General features: G+C 40.5%; 1 protein-coding gene across 3 annotated transcripts in view; it reads left to right on the top strand.

Annotated features, from left to right (window-relative positions):
• Positions 1–18,449, top strand: part of LOC139444776 (E3 ubiquitin-protein ligase PDZRN3-like) — a 295,562-nt gene that overhangs the window by 18,780 nt on the left and 258,333 nt on the right. For 2 of the 3 annotated variants that reach the window (XM_071225726.1, XM_071225725.1), the window contains exon 3: positions 12,140–12,250. In XM_071225726.1, the coding sequence (XP_071081827.1) occupies positions 12,140–12,250 (111 nt within the window). Of the gene's footprint in view, positions 1–12,139; positions 12,251–18,449 lie in introns of those variants that run through there. The other variant, XM_071225727.1, reaches the window with a different exon arrangement.

The raw sequence follows: 18,449 nt of genomic DNA, 5'->3' as shown, positions 1-18,449 counted from the left end.
ATTCTTTCTGTAAAAGGTGACTATGGTTGTCGTGAGAGGCGACTAACGGGATCGGGTGGTCAGGCTTGCTGACTTGGCTGATCATATTCCAATTATGTGGATCATGCTCATGATGTCAATCACTGGATTGTGTGTTGTGTTAAACTACAAAGAAACAAACAAACTTTACCAAAAGACTATGGGTACCTTGTACAATCATATTCCGAGAGAGAAACAACTTTGTACAAGAAATATTCTGCAATGTAGGTCAAAAGTACTTTCGTGGCATCATTTTCAGCTCTTATCACAGTTTCAATGTAACATTCAGGATATGTCCGTCAAATTAATTCTAGGTTTCCGTATCATGAAGATTAGTTGTCAACGACTAGTACACAGACGTAGTGTGACTTCAAAGGGCAGGGCGTGAGGTGATGTGCCCTGCGATGATCCCTGGTGATCCACACGAGAGGACTGAGAAACTCAGGCTTAGTGTAGATTGGTTGTAAGTGGCTATGGAGGAGTGGGTTGATGTAAGATTGTGAAGTACTAGGATATAGAATTCTGTCAACAACGTACTTCAGGTAGTTGGTTAAATACATGCATGCTTCTTCAACAGTGGGTAAAAAAATAAATTAAAAAAAAGAAGTGACCATATTTAATCCATGGAAAAAAGAAAGGAGAAATAAATTTATTTCATTTTTATTTTCATTTTGTTGCATTTTTTTTAATTCCCATGTTCCTGTTGTAAGCTTGCCCCTCTAGAAACCCATGCTCCTATTGTAAGCTTGCCCCTCTAGAAACCCATGTTCCTGTTGTAAGCTTGCCCCTCTAGAAACCCATGTTCCTGTTATAAGCTTGCCCCTCTAGAAACCCATGTTCCTGTTGTAAGCTTGCCCCTCTAGAAACCCATGTTCCTGTTGTAAGCTTGCCCCTCTAGAAACCCATGTTCCTATTGTAAGCTGGCCCCTCTAGAAACCCATGTTCCTGTTGTAAGCTTGCCCTGAAGAGCCCCATGTTCCCGTTGTAAGCTTGCCCCTCTAGAAACCCATGTTCTTATTGTAAGCTTGCCCCTCTAGAAACCCATGTTCCTGTTGTAAGCTTGCCCCTCTAGAAACCCATGTTCCTGTTGTAAGCTTGCCCCTCTAGAAACCCATGTTCCTGTTGTAAGCTTGCCCCTCTAGAAACCCATGTTCCTGTTGTAAGCTTGCTCCTCTAGAAATCCATGTTCCTGTTATAAGCTTGCCCCTCTAGAAACCCATGTTCCTATTGTAAGCTTGCCCCTCTAGAAACCCATGTTCCTGTTGTAAGCTTGCTCCTCTAGAAACCCATGTTCCTATTGTAAGCTGGTCCCGCTAGAAATCCATGTTCCTGTTGTAAGCTTGCTCCTCTAGAAACCCATGCTCCTGTTATAAGCTTGCCCCTCTAGAAACCCATGTTCCTATTGTAAGCTGGTCCCTCTAGAAACCCATGCTCCTGTTATAAGCTTGCCCCTCTAGAAACCCATGTTCCTATTGTAAGCTGGTCCCTCTAGAAACCCATGCTCCTGTTATAAGCTTGCCCCTCTAGAAACCCATGTTCCTGTTATAAGCTTGCCCCTCTAGAAACCCATGTTCCTGTTATAAGCTTGCCCCTCTAGAAACCCATGTTCCTGTTGTAAGCTTGCCCTGAAGAACCTCATGTTCCTGTTATAAGCTTGCCCCTCTAGAAACCCATGTTCCTATTGTAAGCTGGTCCCTCTAGAAACCCATGCTCCTGTTATAAGCTTGCCCCTCTAGAAACCCATGTTCCCGTTGTAAGCTTGCCCCTCTAGAAACCCATGTTCCTATTGTAACCTGGCCCCTCTAGAAACCCATGTTCCTGTTGTAAGCTTGCCCCTCTAGAAACCCATGTTCCTATTGTAAGCTGGTCCCGCTAGAAATCCATGTTCCTGTTATAAGCTTGCCCCTCTAGAAACCCATGTTCCTGTTATAAGCTTGCCCCTCTAGAAACCCATGTTCCCGTTGTAAGCTTGCCCCTCTAGAAACCCATGTTCCTATTGTAAGCTTGCCCCTCTAGAAACCCATGTTCCTATTGTAAGCTGGTCCCTCTAGAAACCCATGTTCCTATTGTAAGCTTGCCCCTCTAGAAACCCATGTTCCTGTTGTAAGCTTGCCCCTCTAGAAACCCATGTTCCTATTGTAAGCTGGTCCCGCTAGAAATCCATGTTCCTGTTATAAGCTTGCCCCTCTAGAAACCCATGTTCCTGTTATAAGCTTGCCCCTCTAGAAACCCATGTTCCCGTTGTAAGCTTGCCCCTCTAGAAACCCATGTTCCTATTGTAAGCTTGCCCCTCTAGAAACCCATGTTCCTATTGTAAGCTTGCCCCTCTAGAAACCCATGTTCCTATTGTAAGCTTGCCCCTCTAGAAACCCATGTTCCTATTGTAAGCTGGTCCCTCTAGAAACCCATGTTCCTGTTATAAGCTTGCCCCTGTAGAGCCCCATGTTCCTGTTGTAAGCTTGCCCCTCTAGAAACCCATGTTCCTGTTATAAGCTTGCCCCTCTAGAAACCCATGTTCCTGTTGTAAGCTTGCCCCTCTAGAAACCCATGCTCCTGTTGTAAGCTTGCCCCTCTAGAAACCCATGCTCCTGTTATAAGCTTGCCCCTCTAGAAACCCATGTTCCTGTTATAAGCTTGCCCCTCTAGAAACCCATGTTCCCGTTGTAAGCTTGCCCCTCTAGAAACCCATGTTCCTATTGTAAGCTTGCCCCTCTAGAAACCCATGTTCCCGTTGTAAGCTTGCCCCTCTAGAAACCCATGTTCCCGTTGTAAGCTTGCCCCTCTAGAAACCCATGTTCCCGTTGTAAGCTTGCCCCTGTAGAGCCCCATGTTCCTATTGTAAGCTTGCCCCTGTAGAGCCCCATGTTCCCGTTGTAAGCTTGCCTTTTAATAACCCCATGGTATGTTCTTGTTGTAAGCTTGCTGTGGTGATGAAAGGGCTGGAAATTCAGCGTCACCAGGGGTTGCAGGTTTGTCCTCACCTGATCTTTGTAATATAACCTGGGCTTCTGAGGAGGGGATTACAGTGTGCCATGCCCACAATGCACCTCTGTGTCAACAGATTAAATGCTCATATAAGATAGCTTACCGGGGATATAATTAACTTGTGTCAGGTATTAAAGATAAACTGCTGTTTTGACACAATGTTTTGTTACTATAACCCATGTAATGTAATATTTGTGAAGTATATGCTTGTGTATCACAAAGTATTTCCTGGACACATTAGGGGCAGGTAACTCTTGTCATATTCTTATTCTTTGTACTGTATCTGTGAAGTAAAAAAAGTTTTCCATTGGGTTTCATTGTAGCTTCCATTTTGCAAAAGGAAAAAACATAACTTGGGTGCATGGTATGGTACAATGGGGAAAGTTGCTGAATCAGCATTTGGCATCAGCTCACTCACTCCACTGGTCTTTTTAATACAGATACCGTATTCGATGTAACAAGCGCCCAGGGTGCTCTTATTAGAATATAATTTTAACATAGTTTTCGTGGTTTATGCTGAGAGCCTGAAATTATACAAAAGAAGAATCTGTGCGTATTATACACCATAGATATATTTTTAAGAATTTAATTGCCCATAATTAAGGGTGCATATAACACATGTGTGCGTATTATATGTGAATAAATAAGTCTTGTGTACATTGATCAATCAGAAGGTGTGCTAATTGGGGTTGTTCACTAGCCAAAATATTAGGAAATATCGCCGTGGGCGTCAAATATAGTAATGTGTTTTGAGCCAGAGTGTTACCTAACTCAAGTAACTCACAGGGAAGGCAAACCAAGGGTCATTAGGTTGTAGTAGGTAACAGGAAAACTGTTCTAGATTAGAGTGTGAGGTTTTACACATGTATGTAGCTTTGATAAGAAGGGAAACTTGCAGTTTTTAAGGGAAAATCTATCGGCAGTCTGTGGATAATTTAGGATGCAAATCAGTGGTTGATAGCATGAGTGCATCCGCTGTGTGGTAGGAAGACACTCAGCCAGGCAGCAGGATGCTACTCTGGATTCTTTGACAAGCATGGGGTACGGAGGGTGGGTGGGTTGAAAGGAGGCAGCTGTGTTGTGAGGGTGATATAAGGGTGGTTGAGGGTTGTGCGAAGAGGTTGGTAGTGGTGCAGGGTTGGGTGGGACGGGCTGTGTTGTGAGGGTGATATAAGGGTGGTTGAGGGTTGTGCGAAGAGGTTGGTAGTGGTGCATGGTTGGGTGGGATGGGCTGTGTTGTGAGGGTGATATAAGGGTGGTTGAGGGTTGTGCGAAAAGGTTGGTAGTGGTGCAGGGTTGGGTGGGATGGGCTGTGTTGTGAGGGTGATGGAAGCTACAGGGTTAGATTGGGATGTGATTCAGACTTGGTTAATGGGGAGTGATTCAGATGAAGTAGAGGATCTGATGTGGTCACATTGGGCATGTGACTAATGGATGTTAGCAGATGAAGATCGTGTTAGGAAAGGATGAGAGGAGAAGGGTTTGATGAATGTCTAGCGATGGCGACGGTATAGGTGTGGGGATGACATGTAAGGAACTTGCTAAGGGATGAGGCAGAAAAGGGAGGGGGTTGAAGGCGGGCCGTGGACGCAAGAAGATGGTGATAGTTCAGAGTTTGGAGATGAGGGGTTTTCACTTTAAAGAGACAGTAGTGGACGCAGCTCGGACTGGGAGCAGCATGTGATGCAAGATTCTGGTGGTTGCGCTCAAGATGGACGGGATTGCTTTCAGTGCAGCCCTGAATCCCATCATCTCAACCGTTCCCCCAGGAGACACGGCAGACTGAATCAAAAACATCTCCAGTATAAAATTACATTTCCCCCCAGCTGTAAGATGAAAAATATTTGCTTCCGAATTTACCACACAAGTGGAGTATAGAATTCCAATTTTCAGAATAAGATTCTCATAAATCTAAATTGATCTGAGATTGATTTTGAATGTGCCTGTCAGTACAGCCTTCAGGTCAGGCAAAGGCAGGGCGATCTTGTTGTGGACGGATCCTAATCCAGAGGGTTCACTTTATCAATTGTTTCATTACCTCTCTGAATTAATTAGTGTCCGTTTCTTCCACTCTCTTTCTATTCTCCCAAATATCAGGAAGTAAGTGAAGCCATGTGTTTTTGTTGTGTATTTGAATTTGCCTCTTGGACCCAGAGACAAGAGCTTCCAAGCGTGATATTAAAAATTTGCCAATAAGACCCGTGCTATCAATCAAACTGTCGGAGATTTCAATGCGAAGTCCTTCTGTAATAAAAAAGAACATCAATCGCTACCGCCCAGTCTCGGAGGCAATGTCCACCCCTCCCACTAATAGACTCAAACTCTCTCATTTACAACAGTGGTCTAGGAACAGAGTCCGCCACTGATTTTGTGTTGTCACAAAGAAGTAATTAAGCCATGTTTATATTTCATCATATTTCTCCCCATAAATAACATAGATTTGATATTGGAGCTATCACTCCCTGCATACTAAATGCTATATGGTAGCTTGTATTATTCAGAATATTTCATATGAAAGTATGATCTTTTAGAATCATCAAGGAATAAGTCTGGCATTAGATACAAAATGGCAATTAAAGAATATTTTGTCGTTACTTGTTCCTGGTAATTCCTATGTTAAACAACTGTGCTGATAGATCTCTCTCAAGTAAAATGATTTGTTAAAACAGCTATGATATACATATAGGCTACTCAACATTTGATGTGATATTGAAATGGGAAATAATTTCAAAGTTATAACTAGTTTGGCATTTCAGTTAATGATAGGAATATCCCTGTCATATGTTGAGTGATATATTTGTCGAGGAGAATACTTTGAGGGGTGTGTTAATACAATATAGGTGTCATAGTTCATATTTAAAATTAATATTTTAGTTAATGATAGATATATCTCAAAAACTGAGTAATATATTTGTCGAAGGGAATACCTTCTGTTTGACAATATACCTGTATGTCTTAATTTAACACAGTTCACTTTTATAATTACATCACTTAATAACCTTATTTCCCTCTCTCCAAAGAGAAAGTAAATATTATATACACACTGACCCAATTTATATAATAACAGAAGCTCTCCTTGAAGCCATTCTTATGAAACTTCAGTTACTATTGCGAAGAAGTGAGTCTGAAGAACGTGACTTTATCTGTCGCTGATTCTCAGTGAAATGAGCAAACTTCTAAAAACATCAGCTGTTCATTCTGTGAACCTCTAATCACAGTTTCTGTTATTTTTTCTTGTAAAGGGGAAGGAGAATTATGGCCTCTCTAAGTTGGACGTCGATGAAACAATGAGTGGCTCTACTGAATCGGTCATCTGCCTAGTGGTGCGTCACTTGTACACCATTGTTGTATTGGAGGTCGGGACGTGTTGAAGTCGGACGGCCATTACAGTGCCGCTCTCCTCTTTGAAGTCCCAGAAAGAAATGACTTGACAAAGTTGATGATTATCATCTTTTGTCTGTTAGAACTCTTCAGTGAAGGAGAACACGAACAGCTGCCTACGTAGCCATCTTTGAAACAATGGCGGCGTAATTATAACATTGTCATTAATGTTGTTAATTTGAGGTTCGATACTCCGTTGCTTTAGGGTTTTTTATTTGTGGCAATAAAATGGCATGAAATGTTTTACCTGATGATTTTAACCCTTTCTGTTTGTCGGCGCTTTGGGAGGACAGCAGACTGTTGTTGATAGTATCTGAAAAATAAGATGTTTGGTGATGTGAAATGATACAATTTTTACGACATGCATAAAAATACACAAAAAATGTAATTGGTCTCTATTAATGATAAAAAGAATAAATAGGTTAATGATTATTTTTTTATCGTTTATTTATCCTCACAATCTAGGATTTCTTGTTGAATAAATGGCGAAGGTGTTGGATATTAAAGTGTGGTTTATCAGTACGTGTAACATATTTGGAACAATAAATTACATGTAATTGCTCAGTGTTGAGCATCATGGCAGGGATATTCATTATTCAAGGGATAAGCAAACAAAAATTATTTCTGATTAATATTAATTGCAATGGCAAGCATTAAAAGGCTCTTGTTAACCATTCCACAGCTCTTGGTCAAGAATTGAGGAGGTTTTAAACATTGATTTGTAGAATAAACTTGCACATTTCTCATTAAGTATTGATTCTACATTGGGGAAGGGTTTAAGACTACAGTAATGTTTGTCATTCATTAAGATATGGAAGAGAAAAATCTATACTTTTGACTATTTTGGCCCCAGTTTTGGGTGCTTTTTAAAGCAGTTCAGAGTACAAGTGGTTCATTGTACTGGATGATCAGTTTATACAAATAGCTAAAATTGTATAAAATGCTCCCATTGTGTGAGTTGTTAGCCATGGTACATAGACCCATTGCTCTCTCTCTGTAGCATTGAGCTGGATGCTCTTGGATGGTGTGGGGTGGGGGTGGCCTCGTGGTTAAGGTGTCAGCTTGTCTAATCAAAGTGTGGAGTTTTATTCCCCACTTGGGTACAATATTACTGTGTAATGCACATGTCTGGTGTCCCTCTGCCATGAAATGGCTGGAATATTGCTGAATTTGAAAATCCTACTCACTCACTCTTGGATAGAAGAGTGATCAAACTACGGATGTTACTGGCTGATTGTGTGACACTGCAGTCTGTTGATGTAAAGTGTTGCTCACACTATTGACCACTGGTTTGTCTGGTCCAAACCTGACCTCAGACCAGGTCTTATGTATATTGTTTTAAACTACTGTTTTATCATTGAAACTTCCCTTCTCTTCCCAACTGTGGGCACGCCAGAAACCTATGATTGTGAGTTCGAATCCCGGTTCGCCGTGATTATGTTTCTAGGTTTGTCAGCACCATGCCCGTGCTCGAGGGTTTCACCGAAGTGGTAAACGTCTGAGACCTGCATCACTTCGGGCTTTCCTCCCACATTAAGCTGACACACTGTGATATAACTGGAATACTGTTAAAAGCAGCGTTAAACCCAACTCACAAACTCACTCTTCCCAACTTTACGTCTTTGGACTTGGATTGTACAGGTTCTTTGTCAGTAATGCTGGATGGAAACTAATTGTTTGAACTGTACCTGTTCCTGTGTTTGAAGTCACACTGGTTCCTACTGGGGAAGGGCCGTGGTGGAACAGTGTACTGGGTTTCCCCAATCCTCAGCTTCAGGAAGTGCCCACAGAATATTCATATAAAAGTCTTTTTCTATGGAAATTAGGTATTGGATTCTCACTCTTATTCATGACTCTGAGTGAATTTGTCATCACTCTACTTAATGTTATACAGACACAGAATCTGGTACCACTTTCATCCTTCTCCCTTTCTCAACCCTTCCACCCTGACTAAAAACCTGAACCACCCAACCCCCCTGCGCAGGAACACCAGTCCCACCCCTATTAAAAACCTGACCCACCCAACCCCCCTGTGCAGGAACACCATTCCCACCTCTATTAAAAACCTGAACCACCCAACCCCCCTGAGCAGGAACACCATTCCCACCTCTATTAAAAACCTGAACCACCCAACCCCACTGAGCAGGAACACCATCTCCCTCCCCTGACTAAAAACCTGACCCACCCAACCCCCCTGTGCAGTAACACCATCTCCCTCCCCTGACTAAAAACCTGACCCACCCAACCCCCCTGTGCAGGAACACCATTCCCACCCAACCCCCCTGTGCAGGAACACCATCTCCCTCCCCTGACTAAAAACCTGACCCACCCAACCCCCCTGTGCAGGAACACCATCGCTCTCTGCTGACTAAAAACCTGACCCACCCAAACCCCCTGTGCAGGATGACCATCTCCCTCCCCTGACTAAACACCTGCTCCAGCAACTTCCCCCTTCACAGTTGCTTGAAAGCCCATGCGTGGTTCAGAAAGGCTGGCAGAATGTTTGTTGGTGGAGCAATAATTTGGCACAAAGAGACGTCCATAAAATGCAACATTGGCCACCATAGGGACCAGTTGGTCAATTACGCCCAAGTCACAGGCGAATTCATTATCAGAATAAGGAAAGGTTGCGGTGAAGGTTTGCCATGGAAGTGTAGCCTTGATACTTGCTATGGTCATTAACAGAACTCTTCCTGGCCTTACCCACTTCTTTGACATCTTAGCTGGAACACTGCATAATTGTCATGTCAGTAAGTACACTTGTTGGCATCAAATATCAATTTGATTAGGAAAATTTGCAGATAACGACTATGTATTTCCAAAATTGATTTTTTTTTAATCAAAGAGGAATCGCTTGGCCAGAAACATGACCGTTTAATGGCGGGACGCAAAGTGAGCCACAATGCATTTAGCACATTTTAGGAGTTAAATTATCGTGTGTCACTTTTGAAATACCCATCAACCTTCTTGACATGTTTCCAAATGATACCCCATGTAAACATAACATTTAACAGATGATGTATAATGTTTCTCTGAGGATTTCAAATGTTTCGCATCTGAAACTAACAGCATATTAACCCAATCCTTTCGAGACAATGCCTGTTAAAATGTGTTTGTCTTGCAGGCTGAATCACTATTAACTTTAATTGTTGATTCCATGTCATTTAGTTCACAATGGCTGAGGATATTGACAAAAGCTTTTGATCAAGGAAATTATTTTTGTGATTATTGATGATTGACAAAAACTGATCTATCAGTGCGAGAAATATCAAGGGACTATGAAATTCACAATAGCAGCTTATTACTTCGATGCATCTCTGCATACCTTCATGCTGTGATAGTATCATCCTACAACTGCTTCATTTCAAAGATAAATCATTGTCAATTTATCTGATATTTCTCAGCTTTGTCATCATATTCTTTGAGTTGCAAGGCATGTGCGAGCTTTTTATTCTTTTCTTTTTTTCAACATCAAAGTGTAGTTTTAATATGCATATGATATAACAAATCCTTTGTAATGAATTCTGTCTTAAAAAACTTCTTTCATTCGAGACATTTTTGTTGAAAGAGATCAGAAATATTTTTTTTGCTATTTTTGTCAAATGTATTAAATGATGTGAAAAAGTTTCTGATGCTCAAATTGATATTAATATAGCTTTGAAAGAAAAGACTTCAATCAGATTTCATTCAGTATGTCTTTTAATGTTGAAGAAGATGATGCAGATTGGAAGAATTATCAACAATTGGATGAATACCATAAATGTTAGTTTTCAGTCACTTTTGTATTTGACATATGCCAATTATTTAAACTCTTAGTAGTAGTAGTAGTAGTAGCAGTAGTAGTAGTAGTAGTAGTAGTAGTAGTAGTCATAGTAGTAGTAGCAGCAGCAGCAGTAGTAGTAGTAGTAATGAAGTTTCTGATGCACAAAGTGAATATTGTGTATCTTCATTTTCACTAAACCAATAGTCTTGTATGTTTGTAGTATTCTTTATCATATTCCAGTAGTCTAAGGTACTGAAACTTATTGTGCAGATTTACTTCCCTTAGCTGCAAGAATTTGCTAGGTGTGGGTTTGAATCTGAGCCCTTCATTAATTCTGGTCCCTATCTTGACAACACCACACCAATTTTCACAGGTTCACAAACATTTTATTCATCTGCAACCTGTGCTGTTCATTCATCCCCATTAATTGAAATGACTTCTGTTAAATCATTGTTTACTCTTAAAATTCTCTACCTCAACAGGAGATGTGATCCTCCATCTTGAAAAATATCTGACATATCAATGCCCCAGTTGCCTACAGTGACTCTGGATTCCATATCTCCATCCTCATAATTGATTTTTTGCAGTTTCAATTAATAAAATTGAGTGATGAGGAAAATGGATTTTTAGTTTGAAACCTCCCGAATCATGGCCTCACTTTGAACAGGTCACTTATTTTTGACGCAGCCTATTTGATTCTGCTAAATGCAGAGCACCCATAATGATGCAGCAAGGGCATACTAAATGAGCCCTGTTCAGAGGCAGCATTTAGGCACGTCGTGAGCGTACTCGTAATCCATCAGAATATTTCACTCACTTTGTTCCTCGTAAAGATTCCAAGGGCCAAATACTGTAATTCACGAGAAAAAAACTGACACTTGTTAAACTTGGGGATTATTAATCCATTTATTGATAGTTTCCATAAGTGCTGGCTGTTATAAGCAATTATGAGATTGTCCACTTTAAAGCACATATAGTGACTCAGAAAAAAGTAGTCCGGTAATTACGTAGGACGCTGGTGTTGACGAATATTTATTTGCGATAGATGTTTTTTGGATACATCAAGTAGAAAAGGTGAGTAAGATTGAGATAGTATAATACATAACATGATAAAGGAATCGTTACAACCGTTTAACAGAGTTTCAAATCTGATGTGTCAAACATAACTCGATAAAAGCATAAGAAGAATATCATCAGAAACATCAATGAAAGAAATAATTTGGAAAATGGTGTCATTTTGTCAATTGGCTAAGTAATGTTCCACGCATCAGTATTGGAGAGGAGATATTTGATTAGGCACATGTCCACTGCCAGCGATCTAATCATGAATGACTCATGCGCAGTCTTCAAGGCCCTCACTCACACAATGTAACCCCCTCGCTTCCCCTTTCAGGAGAAATTGTCGCAAAATTGCCCCTTTCCATGTATTTCATGCTTGGTGCCGCTGCCCATTTCCATTTTCTGGTATTGGTGAAATTCCATCATGTTTTATTGGAGTTTAATAGTATGTCCGTAGTGGAAGAGGGAGCTCTTGAAGGCACTTTCTTGGTGGGCGTGATTCACTGTATCGCAACATGTTGGATAACGTTTGAAGCATGCGGATGTTGGCTGGTAATGTAGAAGACATACACGACTTGAGTCAGACTTGGGAGATCTGAGAAATGGCAGGTTACTTGATCTCAGGAATTTGATAAAGTTATTGGATTCGTGGGACTTCAAGGCACATTTTACAATTGGAAGTTATTGATATAGAATTTTCGAACGGAACAAAGAAACTATTTCATCAAGGAATGAGATGAGTCTGTTGACTGTTAAAAAAACTATCATTGTGTCAGGGCTGTTTGGTTTGAACTACCAAAAGCATTTTGATCCATTTTAGACATTTTGAGAAAGTCCTTTTGAAGTTTTTATCTTCTATAAAAAATTATGTCTACGACATGCAGTTTAAGAGTTGGTTTTTTTGTCGTTTAATGTTGGTGTTTTTTTTTTCAGCCCGAGAATAACAACAACCAGACTGTTTCGGATGGCATCGTTGTGTCTCGAGTCACAGAGAATGGACCTGCAGATAATAATGGCTTGAAGACCTATGACAGAATTATTAAGGTAGGAATACATTCCTGTTTATCTTTCAGGATCCGTTGTCATGGCTACTTGTGGTCATTGTGTTTCTGTTCAGTATGTTGGTACCAGGTAGGTTTGTGAACACGGGACTCTCCCCAAGGAGCTGAGATTGATTGTATTGGTTGAATAGGACTGGTCACTTAAAAAAGACTGTACCTCATGGGGTGCAGCAAATAAAAGGGTCTGCACTGGACTCTCCCCAAGGAGCTGAGAATGATGCTGTATTGGAGAAAGAGGACTATTCAGATGGCCAACACTGACGCCTCACAGGGTGTTATGGCAAAAAACAGTGTCGGCACTCAACTCTCTCCAAGATTTGTGTCTCATGTGGTGTGAAATGAATAACATTAGATCTGGGAGTTGAATGGCAATCATATCCAACTAGTTCCCAGCTCATTTCAGATGAAATAACTAGATTTTAGTAGATCTAGTCTATCGCGATTATCAGTAGCCTTGAACTAACAGAATAGCTGATGATAATGAGTGTGCAGCACCATACCCTCAGAGGTCAGATCAATGAGGGGAACATGCCCAACATCCTCCATCTGCAATCTTCAGCAACCCATGCTCATCTCCAACCATGAAGATCCAGGTAAATATTGGTCTGCCGCTCGTCATAAGAGGCGAATAACGGAATGGGCTGGTCAGATTCGCTGACTCGGTTGATGCATGATCATCTGTATTGATCGATGCTCATAATGTCAATCACAGGATGGTCTGGTTTATTGTTTACAGACTGACGTATAGCTAAAATATTGCTGAGTGTGGCGTTACATGACAAACAAACAACATCAGGCTCCTCCGCTGAATGATAAACTCTAGCAAGGAATTATGACTCTCCTTTGAAGTTGTAATCAATCAATTATTCAAACACTGTGTATCTGGGATCTGAAGTGTCTTGTTCTTGAAATATTCTGTAATACCCAGCCTCGTAACAGTTGACAGAATTACGACCTTCGAGTTCTGTCTCAATGCAAGAGAGAGGGGTTCCTTGAATATTTTCCTTTTAAGTCTGAAAGTTAAATGAAACCAAATCATTGGTCTTTACATGGATGAGGTTCAAAAAAAGGAAAATCACCGAGCCTCCCATTAAAGTCTGGAAAATAAATTCTAGATAATTGACGTAAGATTTTCGCTCACTTTCCCACAAACGTTCATCGGTCGCCTGAATCAGAGTTCAAATTCAGTTTTGACTGTCATGATTGAAATTGATGCATTTAGCGAGGTTTCGTGGCACTCTGAATTTCAGCCTCAGTCCGTCTGCAGATATCTTCTCGAATGTGTATGGTTTTACTGGCCTCCTCATTTGTTTTATGTGTTAATTAAATTTTCAAAAACAATCTATTGTCTGTAAAAAGATTTGCAAACACTATTCCATCTTGTGATTGTGTGTGTGAATTAGTGACTTAATCCCGAGCCTAATGGATTCCTGTCAGAAACAGATGCAAGTCCCCGGTCCCCCTTGGTTCGTCCAGTCCCCCTCCTTTTCCTCTTCCCCGTTGACTTTCTTTTGATGTGCCACCTCTGCTACTGTATTTTTTGAGTGCCAGAGTTCGTCAAGAGAGTAAATACGCCTGTGTCTTGTCTCCAGTTTAAATCTGTTACTCTCGCACGAGTTGGCCTCATTAGCATCTGCTATTTGTACCTCCCACTAAGACCTACTTTGCTTTTTGGGTCGGAGGCTATTATAGCCTCGTTCCATTGTGAGTTAATACCATTGTGTGTTTCATGGCCAAGACTGGTGATAAACTAGCCGAGCTTCTTTCAATGCTATTATGACTGACTGGGAACAAAAAGAAGGAAAAAATGACTAATTATATGAATACTAGTAACTGATGGCTTTGGTTTGGCCAACTATTACCCTAAACTGATTTGGAATTATTTCAGATTTGTGGCTTGAATTAATTTTGTGGTTTCAATATTTCGAAACTTATGAATATCATGAGGTCATATATAAAGTTTGTTTTGAAAAGAAACAAATCTTGGAATTAATAATTCAAATTTTTCCACAACAGTTTGAATTTAAGACATTTAACAGTGAGATGTAGATATTGTTGAACATAGCTTTGACTTTAGTTTTGGAAAAGTCTATTCAGAGCAGTGTACACTACTCAAAAGAAGGTAGGAAATTCTGATTCTTTCATATTACCATAGTTAATCTGTCATAGCATGACATTATCTACAATGATATGAAAGAATTGGTATGGTCCTAAACTTCTTTTGAGTAGTATATAAGAAAGGCAAGATGTAATTAAGAAGGCACAGTGGGAGTTCTTGGAGCAGCTCTCTGAGAAACAAGTCAGGATTTATGTGCAGTCTCTCTCCATGCATCAGAATGAGCCATTGAGGGAAGTGGCCTTAAATACAAAGAAGTGTAATGGGCATATTGTACCAAGAACAAATGCTATAATTCAGGCTTGAAACAGCCAGGCACAATGGCAAATCTACACCACATGGAAAGGCCACCAGTCATGGCTTATAATCCAAACAACTAGAAAGAAAAACTAGCAATTACCATGGGCAGTAAATCAGGGGGACGAGGCAGCACAGATCGAAAGGTGGAGGGCAATCGTAAAACACGTTCTCTGCTGTAACGGGTCGAGTTGGGTCGGCGTCCACATTGTCCTTTCACAATGGGTGCAAAGAAGCAGATAGAAATTGTCTTTGATCTGGACAAAAGCTAACATTAATTTTCCTCAAGTGTGTCCAAGGGCTAGCTGCAATCTGGCCGGCTGACCGTGAGGTGTCAAGCAATGGGCCCAATGTGTCGTCCTCCTCTCCCTTGCAGCGTCCTCTTGTCCTCAGATGTCCTGGACGCATCCCAGATGGCTTTGTCCACCACTCAGTCCAATTGTCACAATGGCCATTTTCTTTCCTTCCACTTGAGTTCCGATATTCTGCCGTTTTCGCATATTGACTAGCTGATGCGCTATCTTTTCTTTATGGGCCATTTCAAGTGGATTGTTTTGAAGGAATTTAAAGAGATAAGCACAGATGGAACTTGGTGGTAATGGGCCGCAGATTTACAGGAAAAACATATTGGTGTGATTATACCACAACTAATGGTTCGGTTGGTATTTCCATCTATACACCTTGTACCAAGTTTTATTTTTAGTCATGTAGTTTGTAGATAATGCAGACCCCTTAGATATTCAGATTCATAATAGCTACCAGCTACTTGTACTGGTTTTAAGACCAAATGGATCGGGTGGTCAGGTTTGGTGTCTTTGTTTATTCCATACCTTCGTACCCTTTTGCTCACAATTTTGATCTGTGGATTGTCAGGGCTGGACTCGATTATTTGATATATTGTGATATAGCTGGAATATTGTTACACAACAAACACATATTTATTCTTGATTAAAATAAAATAAGTAGGCCTACCAGCTATTAGTAAATGCATGAAAAATTAATATTTCTATGGGTTCGTTTATTCCCATGAATTTAGTTCGTGAAAAATAGATTAGTTTGATCCTAATTTAGTTTTAAGGTTTTAAATTTTCCACTTGAAGGGATGATCACTTGGAGGTGAATCCCAAGACGTTTATGACACGCTACAAGCTTGTCGAGTTGAGGACTTGGCTTCAAAATGTCCACCTTCATCACACGAGAGTTCACGTCCGAGCAGTAAACTTCGTCACCAACGGCAGGGGAAATTGTTCACACTAACGGGGATGAAAGGTTCCAAATGGAGCCCAATTGGATTACGAGTGTCGCTGTGCACCTAGGTTTGGTGGCTCTGTGTGTCCCGTGGATCTCGGAGAGAGGTCCTCCTTGTGACTTGTGACTCATTGAGACGCCCAGCCTATTATTGTCAACTCCTTCACTCCCGCCTTCCGGACCCGCCTTTGATTACATCACCCTTCCTTTGATCTTTTTAAGCCTCTCATACAGCTCGGGGAGCCTACCTCAATTTAATTAGTCGTAATTACACTATTATTGTGGAAGCTGGGAAAGGGAGCGATTTTGTCAGCAATTCGGCAACAGTTCCTGCCAAAAGCTTGCCTCCATTTTTTTGCCCCTTCAGGGTAGATACTAATTACTTCGTCAAAAACTGTCAAAAAGCCCCCCATGGTGTCCTGTGCTTGAGCCAATGTGGGCCCAACTTGGGTACACGGTGAAATACAAGAGCACTTTGAGATGACTGTATCATTGCATCTGTTTATAGCAGTGTCCTTGAGGTGTTGTTGTTGAAGCAGATGCACACCAAACCTTTCTTTGATCCTCACACTGGTATGACAGTGTAGAGCCTTGGTGCGTCTAGGGGGACTGCAGTACCATTGTTAGGGACGTCGGTGAGATAAATATTTACTTTCTTCTTGCTTACAAACATCACTTGGCTTCCATCATCCAATCAGGCACAATGGCTATTAAATTGTTTTTTTTATGATGTTTGCTTATATGAATTCTATGAGTTTTTAAAATATATACTGTTGTATTTCTTTGGTGAATGTATCCAATGGCCAAGCTGTGATCAATGTTTGCCAATTTAGTGTATCTCATAACTCTTTTGATTAATATTTTTCAGATTTATGAGACGTGACCTTTTTTGCAAAATGTCCTAATGGGTTTAAACTTGAATGGCTTAGCAGAGATCAGTGAATTAAAAAATCCATTAATTAAATGTTCAAAGCAAATTTAAGAATTTGAAATATTTTATTTTTGAAAGCCACTTTTTGTGCAATTTGGTTCCCAATTTTATAGATGACTCTAATCTGCATGTTGCGCCTTCACGCAAGGAAGACATCTTCAAGCGCCTGTGCATCTGCTCTAAAGGTTTAGCTCGCCTTAAGTTTATGAAAATTTGTAAATTTTTATCAAGTCATCAACGCTGGCATGGTATTTTTTCTGACAGTCATGCAGTCACAGTGAGCCAAAAAAGCGGATATTAAATCCCTCAAGATCTCAAGATTGCATAATTCTCTTAATTTGTCAGAAGTGATAGTTACAACACGCAAATCCTCTTCCGATGACAGATCCTGTGGGTATTTTGACAACATTATCAATGTAATCTGCAGCCTAATATGGTAATGGGATTGCTGGTTCATGCACAAATTCAAACTCGGACCCTTCGCAACAATGAAGAGCCCATCAGGACAGACTTCAATAAGCATATGATGAGAGGAAGGCATAAACCGACTGCATCATGGTTTTAATAACTAATATTCCGTTTCAAATATTGCATATATTGTCGATGACTCACAATTCACTCCAAGTCGTCCTAGAATATCAGAATGTACATTATTGTTTGCTTTGTGAAATGTTCTCATTATTGATGCTGGAGAAGCATCATCTGAAACAATATGCCCGGTCTGCATCTTTTTGAAATGATGATCTACTGATGGTTGATTTGAAAATTATTCAAGTGGACTCAACTAAAATAAATATGTTGATGAAATTATTTCAAATCATAGCTTTCGGATTACTGTCTTTGTGCTTGTCTTGAGCTATAAGTGTACAAACCATTGATAATGGAACCATATGAAGATGATGAATGTTAAAATTGTTGTTTTAGATTGTCCATCATTATCAAACTTTCATTATTGGAATCTGAGAGATTTTTAACAACTGAATTTCAGAGACTGTAATGAAGGCAGTGTGTGCTGACAGAAACGTCTCTTCGGCAAACAAATCCGATTTAATTCTTGTTATGAAACATTTAAGATGTCGTGTTCATAATTGTGATCGGAGATGTAAAAAATGGGAAAGTAAGAACTCAAGACTTGAATACGATTAAATTAATTGTTATGAATGGAATGGAATTCAGCCTTGGCGGCAATGGTTGCAAGCCTGCCTGGAATTGATTTTAAAAGGTGCAAAGACAAGCGAGATTTGGATTGAATTAGGATGAGGAAAGAGTCTAGAGAAGTATTACAGAGGCGCAATCACTCAAGTTCTTGCGAATGTAATTAACACATCGTTTGCTCATCAGGCGATAAATCTTCTCCTGTGGCTGGAAGGGCACTGCATCAAGACAGGGCCACTTGTTACGTGCTGCTTTTATACACTTCTTCATGGATTTTCTTCCGCATATTGGTCTCGGCAGTTAACTGTGGGAATTTCCGCGGAATCTTCCGACATTACACTGAGGCTTGTTCAGCACCATGATCCGTCAGGACCATCATTCACATTACATTAACACAGATTTGTTTGCAGGCGGGAGAAACGTTGACATGCCTCC

The sequence above is a fragment of the Haliotis cracherodii genome, unplaced genomic scaffold (genome assembly GCF_022045235.1).
Source record: "Haliotis cracherodii isolate W230 unplaced genomic scaffold, xgHalCrac1.p SCAF_6, whole genome shotgun sequence".
NCBI lineage: Eukaryota > Metazoa > Mollusca > Gastropoda > Lepetellida > Haliotidae > Haliotis > Haliotis cracherodii.
This window is presented reverse-complemented; position numbering and strand designations above follow the sequence as displayed.